The sequence below is a fragment of the Pongo abelii genome, chromosome 11 (assembly GCF_028885655.2).
Source record: "Pongo abelii isolate AG06213 chromosome 11, NHGRI_mPonAbe1-v2.0_pri, whole genome shotgun sequence".
NCBI lineage: Eukaryota > Metazoa > Chordata > Mammalia > Primates > Hominidae > Pongo > Pongo abelii.
Window position 1 is genome coordinate 111,188,438 of NC_071996.2, and position 24,333 is coordinate 111,212,770.

A 24,333-nucleotide genomic window follows, 5' to 3' on the forward strand; every position below is an offset into this window, starting at 1 on the left:
CCCAAACCAATCTAATCATGGCTTACTGCTCCGAGTGTAAAGACTCCCAAGGCAGCAAATAAAATGACATTTCAAAATAGCAGTTTTGGAGAAGACTTCTTTAATGACAGAGGTACATAATTTTTTCAAACTGATTTTAGGGGGTATATGGCAAAATGTTTTGAAGACTACAGGTACAGAAGGAGCAGTAAGATATAATGGAAAAAACATGGATTTTGGAGTCAGATGTATTTGGATTCAAGTTTTGGCCTTATCTCTAGGGCCAAGTTAATTGCCTTCTCTGAACCTAGGTTTCTTCATTATTAAAATGGAAGTAACACTATTTCCTCAGAGGACTGGCAGAAAAATTAGATAAGATATGTAAGTTGCTGGCACTAGTACTAATAAATGTTAGTGCCATTCCCTTACAATCCCAGCGCCTTCTCTATATCTGTCAGAGGTGGGATCCTAAAAATTAATACTAGGGGTATATTTTCAAATTACATAGTCATGAAACTTCCTCCTGCATAATGATTAATTTAATGAGGAAAAGAAAGCCTGAAGGAGTTGACGAATGTTTGCTATATAGTCATAATCAAATGAACACGTTAAAACTGAGTATATTCTAGTACTGAAGAACATAAATCAGTGACTCAAGTTCAACATAGAGTTCCCTCATACAGAGGGAACAACAGACACTGGGGACTCAAAAGAGGGAAGGGAGGCAGGGAAAGGCTGAAAAACTTCCTTTGGGTACCCTGTTCACTATATAGGTGACGGGATCAATGAAAACCCAAACCTCAGCATCAGGCCACATATCCTTGTAATAAATCTGCATATAGGTCTCCGAATCTAAAATTTAAAAAGGAAAAAAAAGAAAAAAAAAACCCCAAACCTAAAAAACACAGAGCTCCCTAATACTTTTAGAAACTGTGGAACTTCTTTCTCACTCAACATGCACATCACTTCTGTGGATGATGGAGCCCTTCTGGGAGCTCCAGGTCCACCCCTCTACTGTGCTCCTCCCACACTTTCATAGAACTGCCTACTGGCCTGTCTGTCCCTACTAAACTCATCTATTTGTGAGCAAGTAGCATGCTGTGTTCACTGTTGTCTCCAGAACCTAGCCCAATGCACACACATGGTATGCTCAATAAATTATTTATTCAGGTCAGGATCACGTTTGTAATCCCAGCACTTTGGGAGGCTGAGGCGGGTGGATCACTAGGAGTTCGAGACCAGCCTGACCAACATGGTGAAACCCCGTCTCTACTAAAAATACAAAATTAGCCAAGTGTGGTGGCACATGCCTGTAATCCCAGCTACTTGGGAGGCTGAGGCAGGAGAATCGCTTGAACCTGGGAGGCAGAGGTTGCAGTGAGCTGAGATCACGCCATTGCACTCCAGCCTGGGCAACAAGAGTGAAACTTCGTCTCAAAAAAAAAAAAAAAATCATTTATTAAAAGTACAGGGCCAGGTGTGGTGGCTCACACCTATAATCCCAGCACTTTGGGAGGCTGAGGTGGGTGGATCACCTGAGGTCAGGAGTTCCAGACCAGCCTGGCCAACATGATGAAACTCTGTCTCTACTAAAAATACAAAAATTAGCCAGGTGTGGTGGCGGGTGCCTGTAATCCCAGCTACTCAGGAGGCTGAGGCAGGAGAATCACTTGAACCCAGGAGGTGGAGGTTGCAGTGAGCTGCACTCCAACCTTGGCCACCCAGCAAGCCGCCAAACAAACAAAAAAACAAACAAACAAGTACAAATTGTTCTCATGCTTGTTAATTTTTTTTTTTTTTTTGACAAAGTCTTACTCTGTTGCCCAGGCTGGAGTGCAGTGGCATGATCTTGGTTCACTGCAGCCTCCGCCTGCTGAGTTTGAGCGACTCTCATGGCTCAGCCTTCCGAGTAGCTGGGATTACAGGTGTGTGCCACCATGCCCAGCTAATTTTTGTATTTTTATTAGAGACGGGGTTTCACCATGTTGGCCAGGTTGGTCTCGAACTTCTGACCTCAAGTGATCCAAGTGATCCTGCCTAGGCCTCCTGAAGTGCTGGGATTACAGGCATGAGCCACCGCGCCCGGCCCTGAATTTTTTTTTTAACTGAACTGTAATTATGCTATTCAAGTGATATTTGGACCTGAAAGGATATTAAGTATATTTCTGAGGACATAAAAATGCCAAATTCAGCAGAATGGTCAAGGGTATGTGGTAACAAATTCACTAAATACCTTATTTCTAAAATTTTTACATACAGATTTTATTTCAAACATATGCAAAAGTAGAGAGAATATATAACAAATCCCTGTGTACCTATCACCTAGCTGCCACAATTATTAATATATGGAAATTTCTTTCATCTGTATCATCCCCCTACCCCATCATCAGATTATCCTGAAGCAAATCCCAGACATCATATTACTTAATCCATAAAGATTTCAGTTACACTGAGATTTTAAACTTTACTATTCAAATTTATTTTTATCACATTTATTTATTTAAAACATTTTTATAGACATGTTTTGAATCAGCAACTCCGTATTTCTGACTAAAATTTTCCTTTAATAAATTTTTTATTAGTGTTTCTTTTTGCCTTTTCACAGGGTTGTATAAACCACTCTTGGTGTTTAACTGGAAACTGAACACCAAGAGAAAGCTCAACAGGTTTCTGAAAAGTGTTAACCTGGAATTCCAGGAAAGCTGGTCAATCAATATTCCTTCTGACTCAGACATTTGTACAAGCTTAGAGAACTGCATCTGATCAAGGAAGAAGGAGGATTCTCCATAGTTTTTACTACTGAGTAAAGGCCCCTATGAACCTAGAGATATGCTAATGTGGTTATTTTGGTGAGAATCCAGCATCTTAACTATGACCACAGCTATCTTAGAGGAGTGATTCTTTTTTCTGGGGTGATTCATAATCATATGGAGTCCTTGAAGATACAGATTCTGGAGTTTTAAAAGCCAAGTCTCACAAAAGATTCTGATGTACAGTCAGAGGGCAGCACTCTGCCCCAGTCAAGGCACAAGTCCAGGAACTGAGGGCTTTAAAAACGTATGCAAAACCCAGTGCCTAGATCTCAGTTTCTAATGTCATTCTTTAACTAAAGAAACCAAGGCTCCTTGGACACATGTCTGTTCCTAGGATTAGGGCAGGAAATAAGTAAGATGATCCTGGTGCATCTGGTAGTGCCGGAAAGTAAGGAAATGCTGAAAACCAAACCAAACCAAACCAAACCAAACCAAAAACAACTCCCCCCAGCAAAAATCCCATAATGGGTGGGGTATGTCAAGGGAACAAAGGAGCCCACTGAGAGCTTGAATGGCCAAAGCTGGGACAGTCTGAACAATAAAATATAGTACTGGACTGTAACCCAAAGTATAAATGAACTATGCATAAGTCCATACTGATATAAATAAACAACTAAAAAAAATAAGTGAGGAAGAGACAGATCTCCCATGTGGAAGGATTCTAAATAACTTTATTCATACTTGGCTCCCAAGGGCATGGAACATAACTCCCCACTCCTTAAGTGTGGGCTACACATAGTGACTTCCTTCCAAAGGGAACAGCATGGAAAGAGGGGGAGGAAGAGGAACTTCACGGTGGAGCAACCTGACACAAACACTACAGTGATGTCATGTTGATTGTATGTTCCCTTGATATGATGTGATGAAAATGGCACTACCTCTATGGCCTTCCTCCCCAAACCCATAAAACCGACTCTACACATAAGAAAAACATCAGGCCTATCCAACAGAGATATTCTATAAAATACTGACCAGTGCTCCTCAAAACTGTCAAGGTCATCAAAAACAAGGTCTGAGAAACTGTCACACCCAAGAGGAGCCTAGGGAGGTGTGACAACTAAATATAATGTGGTATCCCGGAACAGAAGAAGGATATTAGGTGAAAACTAAGGAAATCTGAAAAAACTATGGACTTTAGCTACTAATAATGTATCAATATTGGTTCATTAATTGTAACAAATGAACTATACTAACGTAAAATATTAATAGGGGAAACTGAGTGTGTGGTATATGGGAACTCTGTACTATTTCTGTGATTTCTCTGTGAATCTAAAATTGTTCCAATAAGGTTTATAAAAATTGTTCATCTTTGATTTTAGAGTCAACTGTTCAGTTGAACAATTTTTAAATTTTTATTAATAATAGACTATTTTTTAGAATAGTTTTAGATTAAGAGAAAAATTGGGCAGAGAGTTCCCATATTCCACCCCACCACCACCTGTTGTGTTTTCTTTATTAACAACATTTTGCAATCCTATGATACATTTGTTATAAAATCAGTGAACCAATATTGATATATCATTATTAACTAAAGTCCGCCATTTAAGTTAAGGCTCACTCTGTGATGTATGAAACCACAGATTCTGACAAATGTTTAATGCCATGTATACACCACGGAAGCATCATACAGAATAGTTTCACTGTCCTACAAATCTCCTGTGCTTCACCTAGTCATCCCTTCCCAGCCACCAAATCCCTGTAACTGATCTTTTTACTGTCTGTATAGTTTTGTCTTTTCCGAAATGTTACATAGTTGGAATCGTATAGTACGTAGCCTTCTCAGAATGGCTTTGCTCACTTGTGATACATGTTTAGGTTTCCTCCATGTCTCTTTGTGGCCTGACAGCTCACTTCTTTTGTTGCTGAATAATATTCCATTGTATGGCTATGCCACAGTTTATGCCTTCAGGTACTGAAGGACATCTTGGCTGCTTCCAGTTTTCAGTGATTATGAATAAAGCTGCCATAAACATCAATATGCATGCTTTTGTGTGGATATAAGTTATCAACTTGTGTTATTTCAAGGTATTTTGTTTAATGTCCAAATATTTTGGGATTTTCCAGGTATCTTTGTCATTGATTTCTAGTTTAATTTCATTATGGTTTGAGAATCATACTTTGCATGATTTCTACTCTTTTAAATTTGTTCAGATTTTTTTTTAATGGCCCAGAACGTGGTCTCTCTTGGTAACTGTTCCATGCGACCTTGAGAAGAATGTATATTTTGTTGCTGTTTAATGAAGTATTCTAGAGATGTCAATTAGATCCAGTTAATTGACAGTGCTGTTGAGTTTAACTATATGCTTAGTGATTTTCTGTCTGTTGGACCTGTCAGTTAGGGACAGAGAAATGTTGAAGGCTCTAACTATAACAGTAAACTTGTCTCTCTCTTCTTTCAGTTCCATCAGTTTTTGTCTTACATATTTTGACTCTATTCATACATTAAGGATTGTTACATCTTTTTGGAGAACTGACCCATCCTTATCCTTGCAGATTCTTTCTCTCCAATCTTCATTCTAAAAATGAATCTGGACACTCTTTGTTACCTGATATGGTGGAGTTTGGCAATTTTTTTTTTTTGCAACTCTAGTATCTCATTATGAATATCTCACCCTGGATATCTCATTCTGGAGATAAAGGTAGTGAGTGAAAGTTTGGTATTATTCCTTTCAATATTCCATAGCATTCACTGGTGAAGCCATCTGACCTCTCTGTGGGAAGATTTCAAAATTACTAATTCAATTTCTTTACTTGTTTTAGGTCTATTCATATTTCTACTTCTTGTTGAGTCAGTTTTGGTAATTTGTCTTTCTATTCATTTGTCCATTTCATCTAAATTTGTCTAATTTGTTGGTATAACGTTGTTTATAATACTCTTTTATAATTCTTTTAATTTCTGTACCTCTTTTCATTCCTGATTTTGGCAATTTGTATCTTCTCTTTTAATTTCTTGATCAGGGTAGCTAAAAGGTTGTTAACTTTGTTGATCTCTCAAAGACTCAACTTGTGATTTTTCTGTTTACTATTTCATTGATACCTGCTCTAATCTTTATTCTTTCCTTCCTTCTGCTTGCTTTGGATTTAGTTTGCTCTTTTTTTAACTAGTTTCTTAAGGTGAAATTTTAGGATATTGATTTGAGAGCTTTCTTCTTTTCTGATACAGGTATTTATAGTCATAAATTTCATTCTAAGTGCTACTTTAGCTGTTTTTATATATTTTATATTTCATTTTCATTCATTTCAAAATATTTTAAAATTGCCCTTGTGCATCCTTCTTTGACCCATGAGTTGCTTAGAAATATATTGTCTAATTTCCAAATATTTTGGGGTTTCATATATATATATGTGTGTGTGTGTATGTGTGTGTATATATATATATATATATATATATATTTTTTTTTTTTTTTTTTTTTTTTTTTTGAGATGAAGTCTCACTCTGTTGCCCAGGCTGGAATGCAGTGGTGTGATCTTGGCTCACTGCAACCTCTGCCTCCTGGGTTTAAGTGATTCTCCTGCCTCAGCCTCCCAAGTAGCTGGGATTACAGGTGCGCACCACCACGCCTAACTAATCATATTTTTTTCTACTGTGAATCTTTAATTCCATGTGCCAGAGAACACAGCTGGTATAGTCTCAAAATTAACTGAGACTTGTTTTGTGGCCCAGCATGTGATTTATTCAGTTAGAAGCGTTTAGAAATTCTTTACTAAACATGATTTTTTTTTTTTTTTTGAGACAGTTTTGCAGTTGCCCAGCCTGCAGTGCAGTGAGTGGCATGATCTCTGCTCACTGCAACCTCCGCTTCCAGGTTCAAGCGATTCCTGTGCCTCAGCCTCCTGAGTAGCTGGGATTACAGGAATTTGCCACCACGCCCAGCTAATTTTTGTATTTTTAGTAGAGACGAGGTTTGCCATGTTGGTCAGGCTGGTCTCAAACTCTTGTCATCAAGTGATCCACCCACCTGTGCCTCCCAAAGCGCTGGGATTATAGGTGTGAGCCACCGCGCCCAGCCATTAAACATATTTTATTGCAATATAATTCACGTACCATAAAACTCACCCCTTTAAAGTATACAATTCACTAATTTTTAGGGTAGTCATAAGACCATGCAACCATTACCACAATCTAATTCCAGAACATTTTCATCACCCCAAAAAGAAACCTATACCCATGAGTAGTAACTCCTTTTCCTCCTTCCCCCAAGCCCTAGACAACCACTAATGTATTCTCTGTCTCTATGGATTTGCCTATTTTGGACATTTTATATAAATAGAATCATGTAATATGTGGTTTGTGTCTGGCTTCTTTCCGTTAGCATGTTTTCAATGTTAATACATGTTGCAGCATGTATCAGTACGTTTTTTCTTTTTCTTTCTTTTTTTTTTTTTGAGACGGAATTTCACTCTTGTTGCCCAGGCTGGAGTGCAATGGTGCAACCTCTGACTCACTGCAACCTCTGCCTCCCTGGTTCAAGCAATTCTCCTGTCTCAGCCTCCCGAGCAGCTGGGATTACAGGCATGCGCCACCACACCCAGCTAATTTTGTATTTTTAGTAGAGACGGGGTTTCTCCATGTTGGTCAGGGTGGTCTCGAACTCCCAACCTCAGGTGATCCACCTGCCTTGGCCTCCTAAAGTGCTGGGATTACAGGCGTGAGCCACCACGCCCAGCTACTTTTTTTTCTTTTTTTAGCTGAATAATTTTCCATTGTCTGGATATACTACATTTTGTTTATCCATTCATCAGTTGATAGACAATTAAGTTGTTTCTACTTTTTAGCTATTACGAATGCTGCTGCTATGAACATCTGTGTACAAGTTTTATGTGGTGTGCATTTTGTTGTTTTTTTTTTAGACAGAGTCTTGCTGTGTTGCCCAGGCTGGAGTGCAGTGGCGTAATCTCAGCTTACTATAGCCTCTGCCTCCTGGGTTCAAGTGATTCTCCTGCCTCAGCCTCCTGAGTAGCTAGGGTTACAGGTGCCTGCCACCATGCCCGGCTAATTTTTGTATCTTTAGTAGACAAGGGGTTTTCACCATGTTGGCCAGGCTGGTCTTGAACCCCTGACCTCAGTGATCCACCTGCCTCGGCCTCTCAAAGTGCTGGGATTATAGGCGTGAGCCACCGCGCCCGGCCTGGTGTACATTTTTTAGAGGTAACTAATCTCTAGGCTATGGGCTAAGTTACTGTTCACCAGTGTCTTCTAATTTTACTCCTAGTGGTTCGTCCAGTTTGGGCCTTCCTCTGAGACTGCAATTTCCCACTGCCTCCCACTTGGCCATAAAAAGGCTGTGAGGAGTTTCCTCCCTTTAAGAGGTAGCTAATCTCTAGGCTATATAAGCTCTATAAGCTAAGTACCTGCTCAGGAAACTGGAGGCTGAACTCTGCCTCTGCCTCTGTGTGTGTGTGTGTGTGTGTGTGTGTGTGTGTGTGTGTGTGTGTGTGTGTGTGTGTGTGTGTGTGTGTGTGTGTGTGTGTGTGTGTGTGTGTGTATCTGCATGTCTGCATGTCTATGTGTTTAATGTGTCTGTTTTTCTGTGTGTGGGCCAACCCAAATTCCTGCATGTTTACAAATAGTCTTTAGGTTTTAGGAGAGGCTAAAAGGGCTGAGTCAGCTCTCAATATCTTAGCTCTACCCTACATGCTTCAACTCTCCCTGGCTACATGCCTTACCTTCTGTTCTGAACCACAGTATAAGTGAGCCCTGCAGGGTGGGAAATGAGCCATGACATTCATGCCCAAAGAGGCCGGTGCACACACATACCGTGTAGATTTCTATTATGCTTTTGGGATGAAAGGAAAAGTAATATGTATCATTTTGTGAATCATCCATCAATCCATGGATGTGATGATGCCCAAATATTACTTTGGTTAGAAAAATCATCCCACATAAACTCCCATTTTTCTCTCCTTTGGATCCTAAAACTTTCATCGCTCCACTGCAGTGCATGCATCTGCGGAGAAAAGCACATAGCCAGGCAGCAGCTGCTCACCAGTGACCTCTAGTTTTACCCCTGGCGGTCGGTCCAGTTTGGGCCTTCCTCTGAAACTGCAGTTTCCCATTGCCTATCATTTGGCTCTGAAAAAATTATTAAGATGCTTCCTCCCCAATCTTCATTCTAAAATTGAACCTGAACACTCTCTGTTACCTAATAAGGCAGAGTTTGGCAATGTTTCTTTGCAGCTCTGTTATCTCATTCTGGATAAAGGTAGCGAGGTAAGGGGTGGAAATAAATACAGGAAACCAAAAGGGGAAACATGTTCTCCAAGGACAAGGAAAACTTGATCCAGGGTAAGAGACAGAGATACAGTACTTGACTAAAAGTTGGCCTGATTTGGCCAAAGAAAATGGCATATTACACATTCGGGTGTTCTTTTACGAAATAAGATATTCTGTACCTGCTTGTTGAAATATCCTCAAAAGGGTAGAGGATCTCTCCATTGTTACAGATTTCGCAGATGAACCCCTTCTGGCTACAAAGACTGCAGCTGTACACGTGTGAGGTGGCAAATTTAATGACCTTGCCCAAGAATGGAGCCAGCTTTCCCTCTATTACCTGCAGAAAGAGAAATGGGACAGGGAAGCACATTTATTGAGAACAGAAGTCTTGTACACACAGGAAAGGAAAGGAATTCCTTTCCTTTACACAACCGGAAAACCTCTAATTATAATTTCTCAGCAACTCTGAGGAAGAAAAGACATAGTAGTTTTGCTCCAAAAGAACTTTCTGGTTTAAACCACTGGAGGTTGTAAATTAAGATGCTGAAACTTCTTTTGTATTCCTCTTGCTTTGTAGTGTAGTGTAGAAGATTGAGGCCCAACAAATGGGGAACCCTGCTTGGATAGACCAACTTCACAGTTAGGGTGTGGTATAAGAGGAGTGCGGTAGGTTTCTCAGAGTAAACTGAAAACATACAGAGTAAATCTGAATGCATAAGTTTATGTTGTAAATGCAATAATACCTTTTCTCTGATGAATTAATGAGATAGTTTTTTCACCATCTTCCCCAGGAACATACAGTAAATGGGGAAAAATAGGTTTCTTTTGCTGCTGGTAAGTATAGTAAAAAAAGCTTGCAATTTGGCAGCCTGATGGCCATTTTCAGCCTGTAGGTTTTTTTTAACTCATGATTTTTAAAATGAAGTAATTTAAAAATTGGGAAATTTCACATAAAAACCCAGATTTTTGGAAAAATCAGATGATCTAGCGCAACTAGGCTTGGATTCAACGTGATGATGATCCTGGCCCTGTGAGGGGGCTGCCTGTTTCCACTGAGATATCTGCTCTCTGCCTGATAGCTGTTCCCACCAGGCCCCAGGGTCTTGCATCTGCCCGCCTTCCACAGTGGCCTCACCTGTTGGCTTGCATACATCCCTGAGTTTGGAACTCATGTTCTGCTGATCATTTCTCATTAATACCCATGGGTTTCAAAGACTTCAGCATTTCACACGCCAGCTAGATAAAATCTGCCTTTGCTTCTCTCTAATTAATGCAGACACAAATACATGCTGGTTTTGACATAAGAAAACAATTGAAGATTACATTTAATTTGGAAATAGCTAGAAATAGCTGAAAATAGTTTCTTTCAAATGAATATAGTTACATTATAATTTTACATAAAAATAATATCTGAGGGAGGCCGGGTGCTATGGCTCACGCCTGTAATCCCAGCACTTTGGGAGGCCGAGGCAGGCTGATTGCCTGAGGTTAGAAGTTCGAGACTAGCCTGGCCAACATAGCAAAACCCTGTCTCTACTAAGAATACAAAAAATTAGCTGGGTGTGGTGGCAGGTGCCTGTAGTCCCAGCTACTCAGGAGGCTGAGGCAGGAGAATCACTTGAACCTGGGAGGCGGAGGTTGCAGTGAGCCAAGGTCACACCATTGCACTCCAGCCTGCGCAACAAGAGTGAAACTCCCGTCTCAAAAAAGAAAAGAAAAAGAAAAAAATAGTATCTGAGGGAAATGTAGTATAAATCATACCTAAAGAGAAATTACAATGTCTAGGTGAGTAGGTAGTAGTGACTGGTAATACAAAAACAAAAGACTACAAAAAATGTAATCATGCCTTTTGTAAAAAATGAAGCTATACATAATACCAGAGATAAAAACTGAAGTGGTTTTTAAACATCATGGAATGATCCATGTTTTAGAAATAAATATAATGGTAGTTCCATTCAATTGCCAGAGAGGGTACCCTCCCATGTGTGGAAATGTCTGCTTCAAGCCAAGGCTAGGCTTTGGGTCCCACAAAGATGATTTCTCTGGAAGACTGTGGTGAGGTTACACCATGAGGTGCCTTTGCCTCTTGCCTCCCACCCTGGTCGTTTGCAAGGGAAAGGAGCTGGAGGTACGGGGAGAAAGATCTCCTTCAATTGAAAGTCCCTCCCCTTCAACACTGGAGAACTGAGCCATGCATTTCTTCGAGGTCCAAGGCCATGCTTGGTGCATAGGCAAGACTTGCTTCGGCCCCAGGTGTGGTGACTTAGACTTAGGAAACCAATTATCAGTGGAAAATGAACCTCTAGTTCAACTGTGCCAGATGAAGCAGCCCCCCAGTGCCTACCCTGCCTTGCCCCTCCCCATCATGAACCGTGAAAACCCCTCTGATGGCCTCAAGGCAGTGCCTGCAGGCTGAGGCCCTTCTGGGGGTTTCCATCTTTCTTCCACCAGACTCCAAGCCCACTCTCCTCCAAGACAGTGTTGTCTTTTCTCACCCTGAGTATTAACACTACTAAGTCTTTCACCTTAATTTATGACTCAGGATTTATTCACGTCCTGCCCACTCTAGGCTCACAGAAATAAAATCAAGTGCCAGACACACTGGCTGCCACTAAGGCACTAGCCTCGGAAGCTGGTGGTGGCAGCGGGGGGTGCCACCTGGCGTGCTGGGGGCCCTGGCAGTGCCTCTGCTGATTGAGCCCTTTCTCAGTTAATGGGTGTCAAGTTGGGTCATCTGTCCACCGACCTGGCCTTCATGTAAGCAGCCGTGGGCTGTGGGCAGATAGGACCTCAGAGATGCAGCATGAGGCTCTTAAAAAAAACCTGGCCATTCGCTGCCTCTAATTCCCTACTGCTTTGGCATATTGGGCAATGTATTACCTCCTTAAAATAATAAAAGAATAACTTTTCTATGAAAAAGAGATAAATAAATATAATGGTGGTTAACTCTAGGGAGGGCAATAAGTCAGAAAAGCAAATATATATATATATATATATATATATTAGAAAACCAAAAACACAACTATATACAAAGTTGTGTTTATATATATATATAAAAGTTGTGTTTATATTATATATATATATATATATATATATATATATATATTAGCTCTCCAAACTCATTTTCTATTTCTTAATATGTATCTCCTGGTACAAGCAAATTGTCACTTTGTATATAGCTGCGTTTTTGCATTTAAAAAAACAATGTATAATAATTTTGCATTAAACTGCAGAAGGCTTTGTAAGAGTAGAGTTTTTTTCTTAGTAAAGGAGGTAGAAATTATCCTGGCTGTTTTGAGTCAAGCATACATTTCCCACCATTCTTCAACTCACTTTCCTCTCCATTACCTTTAGGAAGCCATAGATAGACCTTCTTTTATTTATGTTCTCTGAGGAACCATTAACTCCAATAAACCCCAGTAAGGCATGCTCCTAATACCAACACATGATATATACTTTCTAAAAAACAGCCACTACCAAATCATATATCCAACCACCAGTAAACACTTTTTAATGCGTGATGGGGTTTTATTTCTAAATTGTGATGGTAGCACTTCAGTTGAGTTTGGTTTTCTCATTTTACTCTTCTCTAAACAACCAAACTTAATGAGGCATTTAAAGAGAGGCACTAACAAACTATAGTCCATTGAGGGGGAAACAACCAGGATAGAGAACAGTCTGAAAACCAGGTGAGTAAAGGTTGATGAAACTGGGAAGGGAAGACCTTGAGGAAGACATGAGAGTTATTATCTAGGATCTAAAGGAGAAGTTTGAGCATCTTGTGCATAAAGGTTTTTCTCTATTTAGATTTCCTTGGAGAAAGGGTGTGAACATTTTGAAGGCTCTTGAAATATTTCACCAAATTTACACTGTTAGCAATGTATATTTATTCTTAAATAGGGACCTTAATAAGCTCTGGGGATTGGTATCTATAATATTCAGTCTTCCTTTAAGACAATATGATACATATCTCCATTTTATTAAATCTTCACTTATCATTGCTTAATACAAATTTATTTCCTTGTGCAAGCTACTCACATTTATTATTTAGTTTAAGGTTAAACTTTTGTATATTTTTCTTATTAGCTATTGCTGGTATATTAGAATATATTGACATTTGTGTGCATTTACTATATGACAATAATTACTGAATTTCCATTGATGCTAATTACTTTTAGGCAATTCTTTTGGTTTTTCTAGTATTATATCTCGTTTATGTTTCATTTCTTGTTGCATCACCCAGGGCTCCTAAAACAGTATTAATAATGGTACTAGTGGTTATTTTTTTTATTTCAGTAAGAATCAAACTGGAACTTATGGAGTTTATAGTGAAGGACTCATTTTCTCCATCAAATACGTATATCCTGTCATTCACCACATTTCATTTATTCCCCCTCTTTTAAAATAACAGCTATACTGAGATATAATTCACATACCATGTGATTCACCTATTTAAAGTCTACAATTCAATGGTTCTTAGTTTATTCACAGAGTTGTGAAACATTACCACAATCGATTTTAGGGCATTCCACTAACCCTCTGAAAAAACTCTATATCCATTAGTAGTCACTTCTGTTTTCCCTCTACCATGCCCCCGCAAGCCCAAGGAACCAATAATTTACTTTCTGTCCGGGTGCAGTGGCTCATGCCTGTAATCCCAGCACTTTGGGAGGTCGAAGCGGGCAGATCACCTGAGGTCAGGAGTTCATGACCAGCCTGGCCAACATGGTGAAACCCCATCTCTACTAAAAATACAAAAAAAATTAGCCGGGCATGGTGGTGCATGCCTATAATCTCAGCTACTCGGGAAGCTAAGGCAGGAGAATTGCTTGAACCCAGGAGGCAGAGGTTGCAGTGAGCTGAGATGGTGCCACTGCACTCCAGCCTGGGCAACAAGAGCAAAAACTCCGACTCAAAAAAAAAATATATATATATACTTTCTGTCTTTATAGATTTGCCTATTCTGGAGCTTTCATGTAAATATGATCATATAATATTTGGTCTTTTATGACTGGCTTCTTTCACTTAGCATAAAGTGTTCAAGGTTCATGCTGATTTTCTTTTAAATGCCTTCACTGTAAGTCTCTTTTTTCCATCCTACCCTAGACTTTTATCTCTCCTCTCTAGATTAATAAACTAATCTAGTTTTATTTCTAGATGTCAGTCTTTTTTCTTAGATCCATCATGCACACATATTAATCAGTTTTAGATATCACTTTCATCACATACCATCTCTTTCCTCAAACCTTTGGTGAATTCTTCATTTTTGAGACAGAGTCTTGCTCTGTCACCCAGGCTGGAGTGCAGTGGTGTGATCTAGGTTCACTGCAACCTCTGCCTCCCAGCTTCAAGCGATTCCCCTGCCTCAGCCTCCCAAGTGGCTGGGATTACAGGCATGAGCCACCATGCCCAGCTAATTTTTTGTATTTTTAGTAGAGGTGGGGTTTCACCATGTTGGCCAGGCTGGTCTCAAACTCCTGAGCTTGTGTGATCTGCCTGCCTCGGCCTCCCAAAGTGCTGAGATGATAGGTGTGAGCCACTGGGCCTGGTGAATTCTTAAGTGTATCATTAATCAAAACTCTTCACTCTTTCATTTCATAAAATTATATTGAGTTACTATGTCCCAGACACTCAATGTAGAGTGAACTGGACAAAAACTGGAGCTTACATTTTGCCTGGTATGCAAGTGGATTCCATATTAGCCATCCAAACTCATTTTGTATTTCTTAACATGTACCTCCTGTTGTGAGCAAATTTTCCCCTATGTAGAACATGCTTGCTCTTGCTCCTGTGCCTTCATCCATGTCATTCCTCTATCTGGAGTTTCACTTTTCTTAACCCCTTACTTAAATTTCATGTAGGCTTCATGGCTCAGATCTACCCTGTCTTGAGCTAGAAAGCCATCTTTGGCTACTTCAGACACCATAAATCTCTTGTGTTTCTCCCTAGAAATTAACTTTTACATCATATAATACAGAACTTGATGCTGTTTTGTACTCTTTGCTTTTAACATACGATTGTTTTGCTTATCCAATTGTAGACTGAATATTTAAAAATGGTTATATTTGACCATTTTTACCCACACAAATGGCAATTTTATATGGAGAAATCTAAGAGAATATAAATTGCTTGAGGGCAAAGACAGTCTCATACTTGTTTGAAATATCCCCTTTCTTCCAGGCACCCAAGTTCTTGTTGACTAACCAAGGACCCTTTTCTGTCTTTACCCCTGGCTATCAGCAGTCATATCTTAGGTTGTCTTGTGTTGCAAACATTTTCAATCGTTCTGCTGTGTGATTCAGGGAGGAGGATAAAGAGTGCATGGCCTCTGTGGCAGCTCAGCTATTCAGGGATCCTTTTGCTTCTTTATACTTGATTTACTTGATTAATTGCTCTTCCCATTTGTCAGCTTAGGTTCATGGCCATGTTCCAAATGGCTGAAGCTGCTGGAATTTTTTTATCCAGAAAAGTGAGGTAATAGTATGAAGTTTATTTTAGAATTTACAAACATTCCTTTAATATTGTAGAAAGGAAAACTTTATATTTATAATTTTCCAGGGGTAAAGATATATTCAGAAGGGTTAATCTTGTGTTTGAATACAACTATTAGAAGCATTAGGAACAGAATCCGGCCATCCTAGTGTCTGGTCCAGAGGTTTCATCACTGTGAAGAAGTGGGCTCCAGGTGTGATTTCTCCTAGGGTTCTTTTTGAAAAAGCATACATACATAGACACACACACACACACACACACAAAATTATATAAATAATTTTATATATAATACATATATAAATGCATATATACACACATACACATATATATTTATGTTTATAAATATATTATTTATTTATTTATTTTGGATAAGTGCTCAAAAATAAATCAATTGTCTTTCCTCCCACCATCCCAAGAGACTTAACTTTGACTCCCACTTCCTAGCCATCTTGGTAGGGGCTTAAGGTTAGGGCCATATTATACAAATACTAGGAAGGCAGGGTGGCCTCAAATGTTAGACCAAAGCCAGAGGAGCATACTACCTTTGGGTTCCAACCAAGAATGAAGAATAGAAAAGAGCTGCCAGAATGCCACTGGGCCATTGGATCTGAAAACGACTATGGGTGAGACAAAGTCAAATGAGGCGCCCTGGCCAACAAGTACACAACAGTGAGAAAAGTCAGACATCTGAACTCTGCTATGTCAACCCTAAACTGCTGTGACTTGCTAGAGTGACCACAGTCCTCAACGGAGCTCAGCATGGGGAAAAGTCCTAGACACAGTGTGCTCTGGCTAGAGTTGATGCAGGGGAATCTAGTATCACTGAGACCAAGTCAGGACCAACTAGGACAAAATAAACTTCAAAATGACTTCCTTAACTGGTCAAAGCTTTTTTTTTTTTTTTTTTAAATCTAAACATGGTAGAGTTTTTGCTTCTCAGAAACTGGGGTATTTTCCAATGGATAGTGGTTGACTCATTAGGGAGTCTCCCAGAGGGGCTGGCCTTCGGGAGCTTTCCATACCCCATCATAACTCAGTTGTCTCTGGGTATTGGGAAGCAGTGGGGTAGAGCGGAAAAAGCAAGGCTGATCTGAGGACAAATTCTAGCTCATCTACTTTCCAGCTGTGAGACTTTGGCAAGCTACTTAACCTTTTTGAGTCTCAGTTTCCTTAACTGAAAAATTAGGACAGTATCTACTTTGCAGGGTTGAGAGAAGGATCAGATTTAATACATTGAAAGCATCGAATATAGTGTCTAACTTACAGCAAGGGATCAATAAATAATAGCTAATTAGCTTATCCCAATCTAAATAGAGATTTTCTATGATTTAGACTCATTCCTCCTTTTAAACACTTGAGATTTACATCAAGGGGAAGGAAAAAACCTATGAAGGCCACATGTCATTTTTTTTTTTTTTTAAAGGAAGGCATCAAGTTGTTCGTCTGTTTGGATGGGATCAGTAGAAATTAATGTAAAGCAGTCACATCCATTTCTTTTGATATTGCTGTAAATAAGAAAACAGGGCTTGTACAAGCATATGTAATTTTGCCAAGGCCAAAATGCTAGGGGGAAGACATTTAACATGCCTCAAACTTTATTTGAATCACTTATGTAAGATAACATCTTAGCAACACCTGGAAATTGTGTCTTACTCCTTTCCTACTTGTACTTAAATTAGTCATAGGCTAATATAACTTTATAACAACCCCTCAAAAAGTCAAAAGGACACTTCATCTTTAGCATTAGAAGGCTGGTAGTTTTTAGTTAAACCAGGTGGTCATTTGGTATATGACTAGTGATAGTGAAACAGGCTTGAGATGAGGTTTAGTTATCTCTGTTTATTCCCTCAAAGGGCATGTCTACGTGAACAAAATCATGACAGTGTAATTAGAAGGAAACATGTGTAGCTCTTCCCCCATTTCCTTGCTTCCCTGCACTCAACCTCCTCCCCTTTCTCCATATACCAAATTGCCCTATCTCCTTGAGAAAAGGCAGATGTCCAAAATAGGGTGAAAGTTTGTTTCTGTTTTCCATTAAACTTAATGTCTTGTACTAAGGAAGGTACTAGTCTGATTTATTTACTTGGGGAGTGTGTATATATGACTATTTCAGAGGTGTTATACTAACTGGGTATTCAAAGAATACATATTTCCATTTGTAACAAAATTAGGTCACCTTATTGCCCTGTAACACAAGGACAAAATGTAGCATCAAGCTGATATCTCTTCCAGATTTTGCTATTTTTCACTTTTGCAGTCTGTCTATAAATTCTTTTCACCATCATTTTAGGTACTTCTAGAACTCAAGGAACTGCCAAATATCACTTTCCACCATCCAGTCCCTGACAAATATGTCAAATATGCTTACCCTTCTTGTGTGAAAGAAGCCCATGAAAGCTGCCTGGTTGAACTTCCAGCTCAGGGATACACACATTTTGCCTCCCTCTTCTATTCTGGTCAAGATGGTCAGCATTGGAATTTGAGGCCTATGGCTTTCTTGCAGACTAAGACAACAGACTTTATTTGATTTACTTTCTTGCAGACCAATCAAAAATTACAATTAAGTTAAAAAATAACCTAGTGCTGCCTTCCCCAAACCACAGTTTCAGAAACAGCTGCTTATTACTCATGTGTGGCACCAGGAAATTGCAGTGTCATGTTCAAGGTCTGCAGCCAATAGAGATCTGTGGGATTGGGAAAAGGGCACAAATGATTCTTTTATGTTGGTTACCTTCACTCCCTCAGCACCACCACAAAATTCAAAATTTACGGGGTTGGGGGAAGACAGAGAACTAGTAACCTGGGCAAGAAAAAAGAGAGGAAAAAGCTCTTTCTCATCAAATTTCCTTATGCATTGGCTAATTCCTTCCCTCTGATTTGTCAATTTACTTTCCATTCCAAAACAAGCTTCCTTAGCCATTGTGTAACATCTAGATTCGGAGCAACTGTCGGGAATGCTTTGGTGAAGAGAGCTGCTGCACTTGACAAACAACTCCGTCTCCGAAAGTCTAACCAAAAGACCCAATTCACAGTGAACGGTCACCTGCCACTCACTAGGAACAGGCTGGCTGGACGAAATGGAAGAATCAACATTGTCACACATTGTGAAATAATTTCCCATATAATTTAGTTGCATTTGCCTGGCCAGACAACCATGAAAGGTTGCATTTTGTCTCTAGTGTCATTTCTCAATTCATTTAATAGGTGGGTAGAGTGAAGTCTAGTGGCTTTGGCCAGGTGAGTTCATGGGAAGCTAGGAAAAAACAGCCTGTGGATTCTGCTTAAGCTTGAAAATCCTAACACACCTCACAAGACTATTCTGAATCCTCAGTTTTAAATTTTACTCCTCTTACTCATCAATCCTTAAAAATAGAAAATAAAAAGTAAGCTGGATGTGGGGGCTGATGCCTGTAATCCCAGCACTTTCGGAGGCCAAGGTGGGAGGATCACTTGAGCCCAGGAGTTCCAGACCAGCCTGGCAACGAAGTGAGATCCCTACCCCTGTAAAAAATTAAAAAATTAGCTGATTGCAGTGGTATGCACCTGTAGTCCAAGCTACTTAGGAGGCCGAGGTGGGAGGATCCCTTGAGCCCAGGAACTTGAGGTTGCAGTGAACTATGAGCTATGATTGGGCCACTGTGCTCTAGCCTGGGTGACAGGGTGAGACTCCGTCTAAAAACAAATAAATATCACCAAAGTATATGGGATATTCCTATTTCAAAAAGTTGTTCAAAACTCCATTTTCCCATAATTAACCTTTGAGCTCCTTATCATGGCTCAATGCTGGGATGTTTGTACATAAACACAGAAGTGTCTCTTCTCTAATTAGCTGCTCCTCACCCTCCCCAATCCATTATGGGACTACTCTAACAAGACTTAAATTTTGGCTAATCAAGCACTTTACTGAGGGTGGATTGTGATGCCACCAATTAGTTCTTATCTGATCCTCTCCCAAAGGTGATAATTTCTGCTTAGAGCTGGGAAACTATGTGATAGTTTAATCTGGTTTAATGCAGTTGGGTAGATTTATGAGTGGCCACCATCACTCCTATCAAATTACATTTTGCTCCCTGCTGGAAACTAGGTCTTAGGGAATAAAAAATTTTAAAAATTTCAATTTCATTTTTCTCAGTGGCTAGAATGGCAAAGATGAAACCAAGAAGGCAAACTTCTTATCCAGAAAAATATATGGGATGGGGTCTACTTCAGACAGCTTTTCTGCACTAAGTGCCTCAAGGGGTGTGGCTTAGTCAAACCACAACTCCATGGAACTTAATGAAGCATTTGCAAAGAGTAAGTACAAGAATGTGGTCCAAATATTCTGAGCCCAAAACAGGTTATATGATCTGATATAGGTACATGTGTTTTATTTATGAGGAAAATAAACTACAGTATTTTAAATTGAGACAATTCCAGAAAATTTTCATAAATGGTCAGCAGAATTTTGCTTCTCTGAGTTAATTAGTTACATGTTTGAAATAAATCTGATTTAGGTCTCTACTATTCCTTTTAGCCCGAGTTCTGACATTATTGACTCATTGAGCAGTAAATGAGGAAAAGTTCTAAGCAGACTTTTTAACTCACCTTCCTTACTTATGAGAAAATTGAGCCCAGAGAGGTGATGAGTTCTACCTAAGATCACCCACCTGATTAGTGACAGCTTCTGACTCGCTTTCTTAAGCACCCTTCAGTACTCCAAGGAAGGGGCCTTTCTGAGGGCATCTGAGGTCAGAGTGTAGCCCCAGGGTTTGGTTCAGCCCAGGAATTCTGAGGTCACTGGATGCCTACTGACCCACCTCGTAGAAATGGAAGTTTCTAAAACTGAGTCCCTGCACAGAAGCAGGATTGTGCAGACTAAATTAGTCCAGGTTTAGATCCACAGTTTTGATCTGAACTGGATCTGCCTTTGGCTTATTGAAAAATAATACCTCTAGTCCTTATATGAAGTTCTTGTATAAAAATTCTTTCAACGGTCACATCTCATGCAATTTTCTGAATATGAAGATGATCTTTAACAGTATCTTATTGGCTGAACTACTGGGAAACTCATAAATTAAAGTTACACAAAATTCTGTGACAGAAATGGATTTATCGTCAACTTAAACCCTAGGTGGCCGGGTGCGGTGGCTCACGCCTGTAATCCCAGCACTTTGGGAGGCTGAGGGGGATGGATCACCCGAGGTCAGGAGTTTGAGACCAGCCTGGCCAACATGGCGAAACCCCGTCTCTACTAAAAATACAAAAAATCAGCCGAGGGTGGTGCTGCATGCTTGTAATCCCAGCTACTCAGGAGGCTGAGGCAGGAGAATCACTTGAACCCGGGAGGCGGAGGTTGCAGTGAGCCAAGATCGCGCCATTGTACTCCAGCCTGGGCAACAGAGTGAGACTCCGTCTCAAACAAACAAACAAACAGACAAACACCCTAGGCTATTTGCCAAAACTAGAGAAGTAACTTTATTAAAAGGAGAAGCAACTACAGCTGAGAAAAACAGAAAGCAAAACAAAGCAACTCCCTGTATGTACGTATGTGGGAGAAACTAAAGAAATATGGCTTTTCAGAAACAGAGGAAAAACAAAAGTAGCATTACCTGATCATGTAGGGGAATGAACCATAAGAGTTAGGAGAGACATAACAGGCTGAGAGCAAAGAAGGGAAGAAGTAGGGAAGGATGAAAGCAATAATAATAATAATAATAACAATGATAGTGATAATTTAAAAAAGAAAAAATTGGGTTTGATGGTTCTGTGGCAATGTTTTTTTTAAGTTTAAAAAATACACCAGTTAGAATGGCAATCATTAAAAAGTCAGGAAACAACAGGTGCTGGAGAGGATGTGGAGAAATAGGAACACTTTTATTACACTGTTGGTGGGACTGTAAACTAGTTCAACCATTGTGGAAGTCAGTGTGGCGATTCCTCAGGGATCTAGAACTAGAAATACCATTTGACCCAGCCATCCCATTACTGGGTATATACCCAAAGGACTATAAATCATGCTGCTATAAAGACACACGCACGAGTATGTTTATTGCAGCACTATTCACAATAGCAAAGACTTGGAACCAACCCAAATGTCCAACAATGATAGACTGGATTAAGAAAATGTGGCACATATACACCATGGAATACTATGCAGCCATAAAAAATGATGAGTTCATGTCCTTTGTAGGGACATGGATGAAATTGGAAATCATCATTCTCAGTAAACTATCGCAAGGACAAAAAACCAAACACTGAATGTTCTCACTCATAGATGGGAATTGAACAATGAGAACACACGGACACAGGAAGGGGAACATCACACTCTGGGGACTATTGTGGGGTGGGGGGAGGGGGGAGGGATAGCATTAGGAGAGATACCTAATGCTAAATGACGAGTTAATGGGTGCAGCACACCAGCATGGCACATGTATACATATGTAACTAACCTGCACATTGTGCACATGTACCCTAAAACTTAAAGTATAATAATAAAAAAAAACCAGAAAAAAAATAAAATAAAAAATAGAGAACACAGATGCTTACAGAGAGGGAAGAAAATTTCATTGCTCAATGAAGCTGATTGAGATCTGAAATGGGAACTGGAAATCTTGGTTTCTATTCCCAGCTATGTCCCCAGTAAGCTCTATGACCTTTTTTGTTAATCACTTAACTTCTCCATGCCTCAGTTTCCTCATCTACAAAATAAAGTGATTCTATTCAGTCATTCAAAACTAGATGATCAATAAGGACCTCTTTCAATTTGAAGATTGTACGATTTTATAATTAACCAACAAGGAAGACATCAAAAGAAACTTGTTGAATAGCTCCAGGAATGTTGCAAGGGAATATCTGCAGAGCTAGATAAAAGGTGAGTTTAACCAGACTAATTAGAAGATACTCCAGGAAATTTTCAACAAAAGTGAAATAATGTCACCAGCTTTTTGTTCTCCTTCCTGCTGAGCTCCATTCAAAGTGGGAAGTAAGGCCTTTCAGGAATCATCCCCTCACAGGTGTGCAACCAGATATCAGTTTTCCTGAAAACCTCTGCAAATCCCTTCCTTTCATCAATGCATTTAATTAGTTAATGTTTAGATAGCACTTTCGGGATGTAAAGTACAATATAAGGGCTCAACATTATTATTACTTAACAGCTTTTATGGGACCAGCCATTCCTGAGATTAAACGAGAAACTAAAGTGAGTCCCTGGTTAGAAGGTTGTGATCTAATACATTGCTGGCTCACTGATGAGGAAAAACAAGCCCTGCATGTACACTGAAATAGGTGCTTTTATTAGCCTGTATATCATTGTCTAAGATGGTTGGGGATTTTTACTCTTTGCTTCATGGTCCACAAGTAGAAGCCACAACTTTCAACACAGTAGTGATTACAATTTCACATGTCCTGTGTTTCTAGAATATTATCTGTTGTGCCTGCAGTGTCTGTATGCCTGGGCACCTGTACATCCGGAATATGGATTCAAATACATGGGAATTTGCTATACAATAAAGGTGGGGAAGATGAACTTTTAAATAAATGATGTTGGGGCAAGTGGTTAGCCATCAGGGAAAGCAAATAAGCTGGATCCCTAACTCATCTCATAAAAACTGTATTTTCAGGCCGGGCATGGTGGCTCACACCTGTAATCCCAGCACTTTGGGAGGCCGAGGTGGGCGGATCACCTGAGGTTGGGAGTTCGAGACAAGCCTGACCAAAATGGACAAACCCTGTCTTTACTGAAAATACAAAATTAGCCAGGCGTGATGGTGCACGCCTGTAATCCCAACTACTTGGGAGGCTGAGGCAGGAGAATTGCTTGAACCTGGGAGGCAGAGGTTGCGGTGAGCCGAGATCGTGCCTTTGCACTCCAGCCTGGGCAACAAGAGTGAAACTCCGTCTCAAAAACAAACAAAAAAACTGTATTTTCTTTTTTTGAGATGGAATCTTGCTCTGTCGCCCAGGCTGGAGTGCAGTGGCACGATCTTGGCTCACTGCAACCTCTGCTTCCTGGGTTCAAGTGATTCTTCTGCCTCAGCCTTCTGAGTAGCTGGGACTACAGGCGCACACCACCATGCTCGGCTAATTTTTGTATTTTTAGTAGAGGTGGGGTTTCACCATATTGGCCAGGCTGGTCTTGAACTCCTGACCTCATGATCCGCCCGCCTTGGCCTCCCAAAGTGATGGGATTACAGGCATGAGCCACCGTGCCTGGCCTTTAAAAACTATATTTTCTGATAAACTGAAGACTTAAATATAAAAAGAAAACCATAAAATATTTTTAAAGCTATAACAAAACATTAGGGAAAAATATTAGAAATTTAGAATATTAGAAAAATAGAATTTACCCCATTTATGTGGGGTAAATATTTTGTAATCTTAGATGCTATAAAAGAGTAATAAATCTAAATATATAAAGTAAACAATTAGTTCAATATAAAATATCATTTAAAAGTCAAATGACAGAAACAAAAAAAATTTCCTATTTATATGAAAAAAGTGCCAATTTCCTTAATATACACAAAGCTCTCTTAAATTAATAAGGAAAAGACCAATGTTATAACTTAAACAGAGGTTAATAAAAAGGCAATTCAGAAAAACTACAAATGGCCAATAATGATATTAAAAAGATGCTCAACTTTACTTCTCATGGAAAAAACACAAATTAAAACAACACTCTGAAGTTATTTTTTATTTATCAGATTGGCCAGGATTAAAAATATTGTTAATATAGAAAATTCATGTGTGTTCAGGAAAACAGGCACTCTCAAGACAGTGAATGGAAGCATTAAATTGGTTCTACCTTTTCAGAAGGCAACTGGCAATATTTATCAAACTGTGAAGCATGCATACCCTTTG

At 39.6% G+C, this 24,333-nt stretch overlaps 1 protein-coding gene across 1 annotated transcript in view; it reads right to left on the minus strand.

Annotated features, from left to right (window-relative positions):
• PLEKHM3 (pleckstrin homology domain containing M3) overlaps positions 1–24,333 on the minus strand; it is a 204,149-nt gene that overhangs the window by 29,955 nt on the left and 149,861 nt on the right. Inside the window, exon 7 of the mRNA XM_024243818.3 lies at positions 9,186–9,343. Within this exon, the coding sequence (XP_024099586.1) occupies positions 9,186–9,343 (158 nt within the window). The remainder of the gene's footprint in view (positions 1–9,185; positions 9,344–24,333) is intronic.